Below are 14,774 nucleotides of genomic sequence, written 5' to 3' on the forward strand. Positions count from 1 at the left end.
GTGGCGTGCAAGAGGCAGCCAATCAATGATTCTCATCATTGATGTTTCTATCTCTCCCTTCCTCTCTGAAATCAATAAAAATATTTTTAAAGGGAATAATCTCAGACCAAAAGCAACACAGGCAAGAGTGTGTTGAACTGGTAAACAGAAGGAATGTCACATTGTGTCTCCCAGATGTTTCTCTCGTGGATATTGTTAGTGAAAGTCACTCACACTAAGCTCTCAAAGGCACGGCTAGTTAATTTTATGTATTGTTGTATATCTGGCACTGAAATAGGTATTTGAACTAAACTAACTGCTCTCATTGGGAAAAGATGGAAGGACAAAGTAGCTTCCCCCAAGAGAGTGTAAAGTATGTAGGTGAGAAGGATAGCAAGGCAGCTGGTTTGCTTGGACTAGACCCACAACTCTTAGAGTTTGAACAAATGTTGGTTCCTTCTTGCATGGCACATAGACTCTTGACTGGAGGTGAAGATCAAAAGACTTCACGATGATTGCTATCAGGAAATGCGTTAAAACTCTCTGATTCTTGCCTGGCTGGAGAGAGATCATGTTCACAAACATGGGTTCTCCAGTGAGAGATTATTATATTGGTCTCCAGGTCACTACTGCACTTCCCCAAATGTGGAAAACTCAACGCTCATTTGAAGTGGTAGGACTGTACCCACTCCCAGCTTTGTGGGTTCTAGTCCGGTTGCTTCTGATGGCCTGGAATTCTCTTTGTCTCTTAAAACAGAAAGATAAAAGAAATCCAGACATAGAATAAGTGGGGTGTGAGGGAGAATGAAGCCCAGGACCATGAGTCTCTAAACTGTTCTTCTCTCACCTGGTTCTTCCCACAATCCCTTTCTCAGCACAGCAGTCAAACAGTTTCTCCAGAAAATCAAGTGATGTCGGCTTCTGCCCCAAAGCCTCCAATTGCTCTCCTTTCCTCTAGAGTAAAAAAATCAACATACTATAACTGCTTATAACAGAAGATATCTATTTTTTCACTTAGTCCCCTAAAATAATTTTTTAATTTTATGCACATTTTTGCATGCTTTTTAGTTGACTTCTAAAGTTTTTATCTTAAATTTAAATGCTTGGATATGTGTAACTTTTGGTGAATTGTGAAAATTGATATTGAAAACAAAATAAGAATTAGAGCATTCATATATATCCAGTGGAATCTACCACAGCCCCTCATTACTTTCCATCAAATACTCTAAACAAATACATGAAGGAACTCTTCTTAACAGTAGGAGACATCGCATGGCTCCTTTTTCTCCACACACCCACACTTCCATTCCCACTTCAGAGTTTTATCTCATTGGAATTTATTGTAAGCTTGAAAACCTGTTATTGGTTGCTCTGAAATATGTCTCAGTAACAAAAAATATATGCATAAATTGAAATATTTTATTCTCTCCTGTTACTTTATGTGTACAAAGAAATTTCTTCTAGATTCAGTTACATTTATGATTACTTTTAATATATAATTTAGCAAAACAAGTAGATACAAATTTCACCAAAAATTTTAAGCAAGTCATTATCAACAGATAGGTCTAAGACCAGACACGGGTTTTGTGGGCACTAATGTTTATAGACACAAAACCAGGAGCAAGGCCCTGGAAGAGGCCAATTTAAGTGAAGGACTCGAGCGTAAGCTGCATTAGCTTCGGCCTCTGGATAGACGGGGCTGCTTTGGTGGTGTCCCTCCATTAGCTCATGTGCCATTACTTACTATTCATATCATGCATTGCTACAATAAGACAGGGCTTCGCATCCATTTTATCCCTATTCTTTTACCCAGTTTCACTTAAATGCTGAGAAAACTTGTTACATAAATAAGTAGATGGGAACAGAGGGAGTTTTGTTCCAGTAATATCCTGACTCTTTAAGTTCCCTTGCCATTATATGCTAACAGACACATCATGAGCTGTCATTGTTATTTTTAATGATCTATCAGATGCTGACTCCATTAGGACTCCTAATGTGTTAAAAGCAAAGAAATGGAAATCACCCTAATTGCAAAAATCCATTCTGACTAAATTCACCTGCTTTCTTAACCTCAAAGCTATGGTTTGTTTCAAATCATGCCTTTGTGTGGCAGCCTAGGGGCACTGGGCCCAATAAGATTAGGGATGAATGAATGGGGGAAGATGGTGATCAAAGGGAAAATGAAGAAGGAAAAGTGTGCCCTTAGGCAGACCATTATTAGGAAAGCATGATGGGAAAATTGAGACTGGAAACTAATTCTATTTAAACTGTTTGTGTGCCTGCTCATCCCTTGGAAAACCTTCAAATATAGCCAGTACCTATGCCCAGTTTGACGACTATCTGTGTTCCCCTTTCCACATCTTTCAGTCTTCATCCTCTGTTACTCTCAGCCTTGCTCTGGCCACACTGACCTCCTTGCAGTTCTTTGCATGCTCATAGATTTCTCTAGCCTTGGCGTCTTTTCCCAAACTGCTCAAAGTCACCTTTATAAGGAGGCTTTCTTCAATCACCCTATTTTAAATTGAAGCCTTACACACACACACACACACACACACACACACACACACACACACATTCAAATTCTCTATCTCCAAATACCCTATCTCCCTTCTTTTATTTTTCTCCATAGCACATATAGGTGCTCAATAAATAGTTGTTAAATAAATTCATTTCTCTGGGCTATAAGTTAAGTGTGTCAGCATAAGCCATGCAAAAGTTTTCCATGTTATAAGCCTGTGCTTGGGTGGGGAGAGGGGATCTTCTACTCCTAATGGCACTGCATTGCAGTATGCCAGGAAGCAGTGTGGGAAGCCTATCGGATCTTTCTGGATCGTATCCCCGACACAGGGGAATACCAGGACTGGGTCAGCACCTGCCAGCAGGAGATTTTCTGCCTCTTTGACATTGGGAAAAATTTCAGCAACTCCCAGGAGCACCTGGATCTTCTTCAGCAGGTGAGTCTGAACACTGTATGTTTGGAACGCTGCCCAGATAGCTCCCACACCTTCAACCCCCACCCTTTTTTGACTCGGTTTCCATGGCAGAAGGGTTGGTGGAAGATATCCTTGGAAATACCTGACAAGGCCAACAAGAATTGTATTCTTGCAAAATAACAATGTATGTGAGGGTTGAAGTGAAGTTAAAGGGAAAAGGGGATGAAAATAGATTTTAGCTCTTCAGTTGACATTATCTCTTGGTAAAATTACTTTTCTATTTCTGCAGAGAATAAAACAGAGTAACTTCCCTGAGAGGTAAGTACCCAAAATAGAGTGCTGCATGCTCTTGACTTTTGAAAGCTAACATAATAGAGTGACTCAGCTATTGTATCTTTATGATGTTATGTCAGCCTCTGAAGTCTGTGTAGGTTAGTCTGACATGACAGACAATCTATACTTCTATTGTGCTACACATAAATGAATGTATAAAAGGGAAATGGTTAGATCTTATAGACTAAGATATACTAGGTGTACCGGTTAATAATGCAGATTTTTTTTCAATAGATGGAGTTACACATATGTTGATATATATGCGATTTGATATGTATGCTACTTTGTTGTATTGACAACAAGCATCAAAAGTTCATATGTCAAATTTTCTGAAGGTGTTAACATCATACATATTTTTAGGCTTAAAAATGTTGAATTTCGTGCCAAAAAAAAAGAACACTATTAACCGGTTAATAATTAATCCACATTTTTAACCGATCAATAGTTAATACACATTATTAACCGGTCAATAATTAATCCTCATTATTAATGGGTACACTTAGTATATTTGCACTATTATCAGATAAAAGTATGTGATAAGTATCTAATGTGTATTTTCACTTATAAGATATCAAACAATTAAGATAGTATGGTTTTTAGAATTCATGATAAATTATTAGTTACATCAGGAAGATATTTAAAAGATCAACAAGCAATCTGAATTTGGAATTCTTGTTTGGTATTCTGTTAAGTGTTAGTGTTTCTCAAACTAAATTACTGAAGCACTGAGCTAAATCCTCAACAAGAACAGAATATCAAATGCGAAAATCAAAATGTAAAAATAAAAAGGGAAAGGAAAAGTATATTAGATAAAATGATTAAAGAAGAGAGATGTCATTGCCAATTATAACCTCACAAATTACATATATTTTATAACAGAAGTCTAAGTATGAAGACAATGATACTACAAAGAGAGGCTGTATGGATTCCTGACAATTCTCTATAATGCTTTTCACATTTGTTCCTTTATTTCTACTCCCTTTGCCAACCATCTGGTCCAGGACTTTATTGATTTACACTGTGAAAAATGTCAAATCTGATCTCCCTAACAGCTATTGCTGGCTCTAACCTCTTCCCTACCTTAATTTTTATAACTGCTGAGGACTAATATGTCTGAAATATTTTTTTTCCTACATTGAGTCCTGTTCAATGGCTTTCAAAAGATTCACACATCTTTACTTTTGCCATTGTAAATACCCACTCCCCGCACTTCCTCACCCACCCTGTGCAGAAGTCTGAGCAGGGACTGAGTCCTTGGCATTCTGTGCCCTCTAACTGCTGGATAGGGCCAGCCAGTGGGGAACAGAATATCAGGAGGAGGAAGAATGGAATGAGGTGAGCAAATTTGTCACCTTCCCTCACCCCAACTTGCAAAGTCTTCGAGGGCTACTGGTCTCCTTCAGCTTCAGCTCAGTTCCTGTCGGACACCCCTCGCCACAGCCTTCTCTGTCTCTAGTTTGTGGTACCTGTTCCATCCTCTCACCCCTCCTGGCCAGAGTGCTCTAGCAGCCACTGTTACCAGCCCCGGGGTTCTGCACCCTCACTTGTGGTTGCTCTTAGACTTGTCCCACAGTTTAGCAAGTAATCCCTTTATTACAGTTTTCTCAGAGTCTGAGTGAGACATCTGTTAGCTGCCAGGACCTTCAGTGAGGCAGAGTCCAAACTAACTAATCTAGGCCCTTCAGGACCTGACCTTTCCAACTTTGCCTTTCATTTCCCATGATCCCACCACTGCCACTGTGCCCTTCCCCAGGGCACACAGACCACACCCCCCTCCTCCCAGACTCTGACCCCAGGCCCTGTATCTTGGCTGGAAGAACCTGCCTTCCCCATTCCATCTCTCCAAACCCTGCTCCCCTTCCAAGCTCCCAGGGCAGTCCCACCTCCCCAGGATGTCTTCATCTGCAGTAATTTCCCCGTGCTTGGAATTATGTGTTCTATTTGTCTGTTGCATTATTATTTAGCATCTCCTTGCTTTTCCCTGTTTCCCTGTGAGAGTGTAAACATCTCCAGGGCAGGAACTGTTTTATATTTCTCTACCAACTGCTACGGAACTGAGCAAAGTCCTCATATATTTATAATATGTAATAGACCTCAATATGTCTATCTTGCTACACTTTTTTGTGAATTTTTAAAAGTTATTGCCAGAAGCAAGAAGGTGACTTAGGAAAATATTAGTACTATTGTTCACAAGACACAAAGATATTGGCTCCTCTGATTTAAATATAGAATAATACTTACTGACTCCTACATTTCCAAAAAAGAAAGCAGAGACCATTCCTAAGAAAAAAATCCAACAGAATGTAGCAAGACTCTATAGAAAAACATTTTAAAATATAGGAAACAATTATTCAAGCCAGAATTAGACAAGAAATAGAATCATTCCATCTATTCCTGTGCCTGCCAGCATTGCTAGGGAGAAAGACGGAAGAGACGAACATTTTACATTACCTGTGGTTACCAAGTTGTTGTTTAAAAGAAAAAAGAGAGAGAAAGAAGGACAGAAGCAGCTCTTTTACTTCCAACATTTCCAAGAAAACAAAACAGAAAAATTTCTCACCTGACTAGTCCATCAATCTGCCAGTTTCAAATGACATTAAAATAATGAAGAACCCAGCAGCCTGGCTTGCCAAATTGTAGATCCTCCGTGATGGCCTAGATTGCCAGTGTAGTGGCAGAATCACACCTGCACAAAGTAGCCTGTTGACTTGTAGCTATTGCAATAGCCAGCATTTCACTAACTACTCTTCTTGGTTATTTTCTTTTGTACAAGGTAAAACAATGATGCCAAGGTTCTGACAGGAGGAAGGAGACCTTACTTTAAAGAAAGATCTATAAAATAAAAAAGAAAGAAACTTATCTAAATTTACAAATGCTATAATTTACAAATTTACAAATGCTATAATGATATTATGAGAGTTGACTAAGTATTACTTCCATAAAAACTATTAAACACATAGCATAATACTGGCAAAAGCAAGCAAGAATAGCTAATTCCAAATTCCACTATAAAATCTGAGTTTAATTTAGCCTATGTGCACCAATATAGTCATCCATGAATAGCAGTACAACTGACATTCATTCTGATTGGTTAGAGCCCAGGACAGGCTGATTGATATAGTTTGTACATTACCCCTATTAGCACTTTGGCAGAACTGAATGTGGCAGAAATATGTCCCATTGGCTATATGGCAAATCTATATGAATCCACAACAACAGAGCACCTAACCATTCCCTTTGGTCTTTCATCATCATGAGCCAGAAAATTGAATCAAATATTTTGGTCAACCATGACCAATGTTTGTATATTATACAAACAGACACAATCCTTTGAGACCTAATAGCTTACAGTAACACATCTTTTTTTTTTTATTTAAATATATTTTTTTATTGATTAAGACACCACACATGTGTCCCTATACCCACTCCACCCCCAACCCCCCCATTCATGCCCCCCCCACCCCCGCTGTCCATGTCCATTGGCTAGACCTACATGCTTGCATGTAAGTCCTTTGGTTGATCTTTTCCCCTTACCCCCACCCTCCCCTATCTTCCCTCCAAGGCCCGACAGTCCAATCAATGCCTCTCCGTCTCTGGATCAGTCCTTGTTCATCAGTTTATGATGTTCACCACATTCCACAAATGAGTGAGATCATGTGGTATCTATCCTTCTCCGACTAGCTTATTTCACCTAGCATAATGCTCTCTAGTTCCATCCATGGTGTGGCAAATGGTAAGAGTTCCTTTTTCTTCTTCCTCTTCTTAAAGAATACCTTTCAGCATTTCATATAATGCTGGTTTGGTGGTGATGAACTCCTTTAGCTTTTTCTTATCAGTGAAGCTCTTTATCTGACCTTCAATTCTGAATGATAGCTTTGCTGGATAAAGTAATCTTGGTTGTAGGTTCTTGCTATTCATCACTTTGAATATTTCTTGCCACTCTCTTCTGGCCTGCATGGTTTCTGTTGAGAAATCAGCTGACAGTCGTATGGGTACTCTCTTGTAGGTAACTGACTTTTTTTCTCTTGCTGCTTTTAAGATTCTCTCTTTGTCTTTTGCTCTTGGCATTTTAATTATGATGTGTCTTGGTATGGTCCTCTTTGGATTCCTTTTGTTTGGGGTTCTATGCGCTTCTTGGACTTGGAAGTCTATTTCTTTCACCAGGTAGGGGAAGTTTTCTGTCATTATTTCTTCAAATAGGTTTTCAATATCTTGCCCTCTCTCTTCTTCTGGTACCCCTATAATTCTGATGTTGGTACGCTTGAAGTTGTCCCAAAGGCTCCTTACACTATCTTGGTATTTTTGGATTCTTTTTTCATTTTGCTTTTCCGGTTGGGTGTTTTTTGCTTCTTCATATTTCAAATCTTTGACTTGATTCTTGCGATCCTCTGGTCTGCTGTTGGGAGTCTGTATAATATTATTTATTTCAGTCAGTGTATGCTTAATTTCTAGTTGGTCCTTTATCACAACATCAAGGGTCTCATTAGATTTCTTGAGGATCTCACTACATTTATCGGCGGTTTCCATAAAAGTCTTGAAAAATCTTAGAACCGTGGTTTTGAACTCTATATCCAGTAGTTTGCTGTCCTCCATTTCTGTCATTTGTGACCTGTTTCTTTGTCTTCCCATTTTGTCTGCTTCCCTGTGTTGGTAGAGTGGTTTTGTGTGCTAGGTGTCCTACAGGGCCCAGTGGCTCAGCCTCCCCAGTTACCTGAGGTGGACACTCTTGGTGCACCCCCTTGTGGGCTTTGTGCACAGTCTTGTTGTAGTTATGCCTTGGTTGTTTTAGGTGTCACTGGGAGGAATTGACCTCCAGGCCAATTAGCAGTGAGAATCAGCTGTGTCTGCAGTGGGAACTTCTGTGCTGAAGACACCCTTCTGGGGCAAGACTTGCTTCAGTGGGGCTTTGGTGCTCACTGAGTCTGCCCCCTGAGTGTGTTCCTTATGAATCTGAGGAGTTATAATCTGGATGGTCCCACTCTGACCACTGGGTACACTGGCTCTTGGATCTAAGGAGGTGCTAATTAAGCCTCTCCCTGAGGTTACCCAGCAGGAGCTACAAAGAGATATGCAGATTCCCCTTCCTTTTTTGGGGGTTTGGAGGTGCCCAGATGAGGCCCAGCTGTGAAGCAATGCAAGCTGCTGTGGGGCCTTGGGCCTTCTCTTGGAAGTTCTGGGTCTGCCTAGCCCAGCTGCAATTTGTTAGGTAATTGTCAGTTTGCAAAGGACCCGGGCATTCATATGCAAAAGCCTTTGCCGCAACCAGGAAGGGGCGGTGTTTCGGAATCAACAGGGTGGAGCAAGCAGCTATGGCTGATTCTCAGCCCTGCCCTAAGGGGCCACGCGTCTCAGTGTCCTGGTAATTGCTGCCAGCACCTCTGAGGGAAAGCCGCCCTCAAGTTCCGAGTTCTGCCTGCTGCCAGACCATCCAGTTTCTCCCCATATGAGCCCTGGGACCCCAGAGATTTCCCGGAACGGGATTTCAGAGCAGTCGGGAGCTTGTGACTCCCTCTGGATTCAAAAAGACAGCTGCGTCCTCAGGTGCCCGCCCCTTTCCGCGCGCGCTGGAGCCTCCGTACCTCTGCACTTCACTTTCGTAATTCCTCTGAGTCTGTGTGGTCTTCTCTTTCCTTCTAGTTGTAGAATTTCCACTCATCCAGTCTTCCTGTGGTTCTGGATGATGACCGTTCTGTCTTTTAGTTGTATTTTTGAAGTTGTTGTGGGAGGCAGCAATTTCCAGTGTTTTTCTATACCGCCATCTTGGTTCCTTCCACAGTAACACATCTTATAGTAAGCTTCAAAAGATATTACTACTGCTATTCCTTTCTAAATAAAGCTGACATTACATGCAAACAACTCTATAACCATGGCCTTGGATCTGCCCTTAGAATATATTCTGCATTGCCACTCCATGGCACTGTGAACCTACTCACAATGCATGCAATGGTTATGTTCAGAATAGAGATTTAATACAACTGCATTATCCAGAACTCTCTCGCTATCCCATTACTGTAGCCACAAGTTACTTTATTGGATAAACTTACTGACTCTCTGCATTTGTAGGTTTGAAAGTCTGAGATTTTAGCAAGAATATTTCAGTCATGGACCAAGTCATCAATTATCTTTGATGTCAAGGGCACAGTTGAAGCAGAAAGGACTATAAAACATCAGGCCCCAAAACCATCTTTGCTATCAGGGACAAGTTCCCTGGGACCACGAAAAGCCAACATGCTTATGAAAAGCCCCGCAGTCAAACAACCATTTGGGGAGGGTTGTTTGAATTTTTCTTCAATTAAAATATATTAGAAGATTACTTCTGCAATGAAAAAATAAGTAAACCAGTTTTAAAGTATAATTTTTCCTCTTAATTTTTAGGTTTATTCTATATAGATGAATTTAAATGCATTCCCCCTATTATCATGCTCCTTTTTACCACTTCTTCTCTATTTTCCTAACAGAAAAGATGAAATATCCACAGAAGAGATATTAAGAGAGCCTGGTAAAACCCCCGTGTTTTCAACAGGTAAGCTTAGGTCTTATTCCATCTGCTTCTGAACCTTAATTCAAATCATCAGGAAAGCATGCTATTTGAAAAGCAATCCTTAATTGAAGTTGACAAAATTTATAATGTACTTTCTCAAAACTAGCTTGTATGTCTAACCTTATAAAGTAATTTAAACTTATTTTATGAAACTTGAAAAATCTAGAAAAGAACAAAAACAAAAACAAATTGTCCATTTTTCTACAACTTAGAGGCAGTAATTACCAATACTTTCCAACAAACAAATTCAGGATAAACCTCTGTCCATGCGTCCTTTATATAGTCACCAAAAGAAAAATTAACCAGGTCTCCGTAGGCAGAACCATTTAACTGAAACATACCTGAGAGAGCACCAAACTTGGTCCTAGAAAGGAAGACGAGTTGGGAGGAATAGTATTAGTTATATTTTGCTCAAGAACATATTTATGTGATCTTAAAATAAAAATGAGCTCAGCATGGATCTAACATATTTAAATTCCAGAGTGACAGAAAAAGCATGTGAAATGTTTTACCTTGTTCCAATGTCAACTCCTCTAGTCTCATTTTTGTGCCTGCTATTTTTTAAATTCCCACAGATGTTGCCGATGTCTCACTCAGGCCCTTCCCTCTCACTCCTGAGGACACACTCCTCAATGACACCAAGATGCCTACAACAGTAAGAAGTTCTGAGAGTCAATCCAGCTCCTCACAGGCCTTTTTTGTCTTAGTAAAATGGACTGGCCATTCAGTATTATTAGTACTGCATTTTTATCACTCTAGTGAAGAGTCATTGACTTTGTTCTATTCAGTATGCTCACTTCTTCCTAGGGACTGAGGAGTAAAATACATTGAAAACTAGGGGTAAGGTGTGAGGAAGTGCAAGAAGCAACATAATTATAAACTCCAGGAAGGCAGGGGCTCTTTTCCCAGTGCCTAACAGAGCATTATATACAGCAGGTGCTCACCAAGCTTTAGAATGAATGAATGAATGAATGAATTCCAGTCAATCAGGTTCTTTCTCCACTGAAGTGTAATCTCCTGCTGACAGCAAAGGTAGAAGTTTTGTGCTTAGTCATGTCCAGCAGGAAAAGGTGATATAAATATCAAAATGATCGAAATCCTTCATGTCAAATGGGGAAAAATAAAACCAGTGTTCGCAGGCAAAGAGGAGCACTGGCAACTGCTCTGTTTGAATCAAAAAAGCATGCAGGAGGAGAGAATTGTTACAGAATTTAATGTTGGTTATCAAAAAAAGGGGGGGCATCTTTAACCTTCCCAAAGGCTTTGATCCAGACGCTCAGGGCTGAAGCAGGAAACAGTGGTGGAGTTGTGGCAACACAAGGTAGGCAGCAAATCCTCTCAGCCTTACAGGGCCACTGCGACCAGTTCCACCAGCCCCTGTGGCCTGTGAGACTTCTCTAGCCCTTTCTTCTTCCAGATGGTGCGGGCAGGATGTTCAGTCTCGCCAGCTCGACATGAAAATTTAGGGATGGGAATCCTGCTGGCCACTCTCTCCCTGGCCTTTAGGACAGATGGCCACAGATTTGGTGGGAGTATGGTTATGTACAAAGAATAAAAGGATTTTATTTTTCTCAAAAATGCTCTTCCATCAACAGTGAAAAGTGCTGTTGAAAAAAATTATTGAGATTAAATATATTCACTGTAAAATTTATAAGATAACTACAGTTTGCCTTCTCTTTTCTCCCATTACCTGTGTCCCACCTTCTTTAAAATTTAATATACATCCCTCATTCTGCAGTAAATATCTCCTGAATATTTTATTTCACACTCATCGCATCCTCCTCTTAACATCCTTTTTACCCACTGCATAGATTACTTATTCTTTCATTTAGCAAATATTTAACTAAAATTCCTACCTTTAGGAAATTTATAATGCAAATAAGTACAACAAAATAATCTAAGTGCAATGATTGAAGATGACAGATATATAGACTGGGACTAATGATAGGCTGGGACAGGTTTCAAAGGACCTGACCCCAAATCATGTATATTTACTGAGAGTTTTATTCATAAATGGCCTCATGTGTGTGTTTTTTTTTTATTTGGGAGAGTCCATGAAGTGTGAAAATCATTCTGGACTCAAGGAGATTATATGTGGATGACAAGATTAGCACAGGGGTGGGGAACCTTTATTCTGCCAAGGGCCATTTTGATATTTATAACATTATTCACTTAATATAATTCACTTAATATAAATTTATGCTGCTATGAAAGTAAAGCTCCTAGATTTATTAAATTTTGAGTCCTGCCTGCGGTTGCCTTGGCAGTCCCAGACCAGATGATTTTCCAGGCCTTACATTCCCCACCCCTGCTCTAGGTGAATACATCATAGGTACCAAATGAGCAATTCAGATGTTATTCGCTGTTCTAGAAGGTCAGAGGAAAGGCAAAGTTTTCTGACCTAGATGGTCAGAGGGGATAGTTCTTTTAATGGACTATAAGACTAGGAGATATCAGTAAGAAGTAAAAAAGAATGTGTATATGAAGTAAAGTGTGTGTGTGTGTGTGTGTGTGTGTGTGTGCGTGCGCGCGCACTGTTGCTGGAGGGGGTCATGTGGAGCAGTGAGGAGGGTCTTCAGTCAGGAGACTGCACAGCAGTATAGTCCTCAGCAAGAGTGAATGGAGCTCCCTGCATTGGGCAGGGAGAAGTGAGACAGACCAAAGCTGTTCAAGCAGATCGGCATCAGATGGTGGCGAGTCAAATGTCAGGAAAAACAGTTTGGGTTCTATCCCATAGGTAATGAGGACGTCACTGAGGGTGCTGGGTGAAAGGCATAAAACATTAATAAATGGTTGAAGGTAAGTTACAAAACTTCTCACTAATACGTTTAAAGGATTTACTGAAATGTCTCTTATGAACTTCCTATCTGCCTAATGGAATGGTAAGCTTCTAGAGCAGTGGTTCTCAACCTTCCTAATGCCTCGACCCTTTAATACAGTTCCTCATGTTGTGGTGACCCCCAACCATAAAATTATTTTCATTGCTACTTCATCACTGTAATTTTGCTACTGTTATGACTCGTAATGTAAATATCTGATATGCAGGATGTATTTTCATTGTTACAAATTGAACATAAAGCATAGTGATTAATCACAAAAACAATATGTAATTATATATGTGTTTTCCAATGGTCTTAGGCGACCCCTGTGAAAGGGTCGTTTGACCCCCAAAGGGGTCGCGACTCACAGGTTGAGAACCGCTGTTCTAGAGGCTAACACCATATGCCATTTTTTTCCCAATGTCCCATAGGTCCTAGCACTGTGCTACACCCACGCAGATGCTCAGTGTGTATCATTTGAATGATTAAATGAGCAAGTGGATGGATGGATGGATGGATGGATGGATGGATGGATGGATGGAAACCTTCCCATTAAACAAATACCAGTATCCTGGTAGGTGTAAATATACATCCTCCGCGTGTCCTATTAAAGTGAGAGGCTGTTCTGCTGTTCACTGCCCGTGGAAGAAGGAGTCTGTGATAAGAAATGAGGCGAAGCTACATCACCACCACCCAGATGAGTTTTGCCTCTCATGGCATTTTCCATTGATTGTGCCTGTCTCTCGGCTTCCACAACTCTACTATCACTCTAAGAAACTACGTTACCAGAGGCAGTTGGTTTTCCACAGACACATTTTTTACTCTTGAGAGGAAGCTGTGCAGATCTCAGGATTGTGTGGGTACCCAAGACTGGAAATCTGTCCAACCCCAAGTTTGAAACACAACTCCAGGTTTATTCTGTGCCCTGGGAGCCCACGTGAGTGGAGAACAATGAAAGACTCCTGCTTGTTCTCAAACCAAAGGACAAAAAGGATGAACCCTAGCCCTTTGTGATCCTCAGAACAGCACTGCTATTCTCAGCCACATGCTTTCAAAGGTGGCCCAAATATGCCATTTTCTCTGAGAGAGATTTCACACCCTCTCTTGACTTGACAGTGCTTTCTAACCAGTTTCAGTATAAAATTTAAGCACAAAGAGTCTTATTAAACCAGTCTAGACTCTTCTCTAAAAAGGGTTATATTAAATAATACCAGCGTCCATAGGTTATTTTGTATAATCCAATCCTTATCAAAGAGTGTTTATAAAGTTACAAAAGTGTGTGGCACAATCCTACTGATGCTCCAGCGATATATATGAATTGTGTGTGTGTGTGTGTGTGTGTGAGTGTATGTGTGTGTGAGTGTGTGTGTGTGTGTGAATGCTTTCATGAAGAAAGAGCACAGTCATAAAATGACTATGTTCTCAAAGATTCTAAGTAGCTCATTCATTGGAGCTTTGGTGCTTTGTCTCTCAGTGAAATTCACAGGCCACTTCTAGTTAATAGGACTTTCATTCTAAAAATACTAGAGCCTTCATAATCCAATTCTTGAGACAAAGTCAATATATGTTATATAATATTACCATTTTCTTGTGATGTATATTATAGAAGACCTTTTTAACTTAGGACAGAGAAATGGAATCCTCTGAGGTGTCCGAGGGCCCACCGGAGCAGAAGGTGGGGCTGAGCATCTCCCTGGCAAACCAGAAGTTCAAGGCAGAGCTCGCTGATGCCCACTCCCCATATTACCAGGAGCTGGCAGCAAAGTCTCAACTCCAGGTGAGTGAACCACAGCTCATGTCTAGACTCAGAATCTGGGAGCCAACAGGAAACAAACCTTTTTGGTTAATAATTCCACCTTCTTGTGATCAGGCATGCATTTTTAACCATTGCAAAATAAACAAATACACCGAAAGTTGCAATGGGTCTCAACATGTTAGGAAAAAGTGGCTCTCCAGGGAAGTTTTCCATTCCAGCTTTTCCACCTTACAAGTCGGTTACATTTAGATTTTCTTCACATAGTAATAGGTTTTAAATCGCATTTAGCGGAAAGCCACTGAGCAGATATTCTAGATGTCTAAAATGTTCATGTGGACACCAGCTAGGGAACATGCTGGGGTGAAATATGAATTTTGAATCCATACTACCTTGTCTGCCATAATATTTCCACT

General features: G+C 40.3%; 1 protein-coding gene across 1 annotated transcript in view; it reads left to right on the forward strand.

Moving 5' to 3' along the window:
* IMPG1 (interphotoreceptor matrix proteoglycan 1) overlaps positions 1-14,774 on the forward strand; it is a 126,943-nt gene that overhangs the window by 31,464 nt on the left and 80,705 nt on the right. The window contains 5 exon segments of the mRNA XM_070419095.1: positions 2,767-2,933; positions 3,202-3,230; positions 9,704-9,768; positions 10,362-10,441; positions 14,230-14,382. Of these exon segments, the coding sequence (XP_070275196.1) occupies positions 2,767-2,933; positions 3,202-3,230; positions 9,704-9,768; positions 10,362-10,441; positions 14,230-14,382 (494 nt within the window).

This window comes from Myotis yumanensis, unplaced genomic scaffold, assembly GCF_028538775.1.
Source record: "Myotis yumanensis isolate MYYU_CA2020_CCGP unplaced genomic scaffold, mMyoYum1.0.hap1 SCAF_6, whole genome shotgun sequence".
NCBI classification, from domain to species: Eukaryota; Metazoa; Chordata; class Mammalia; order Chiroptera; family Vespertilionidae; genus Myotis; species Myotis yumanensis.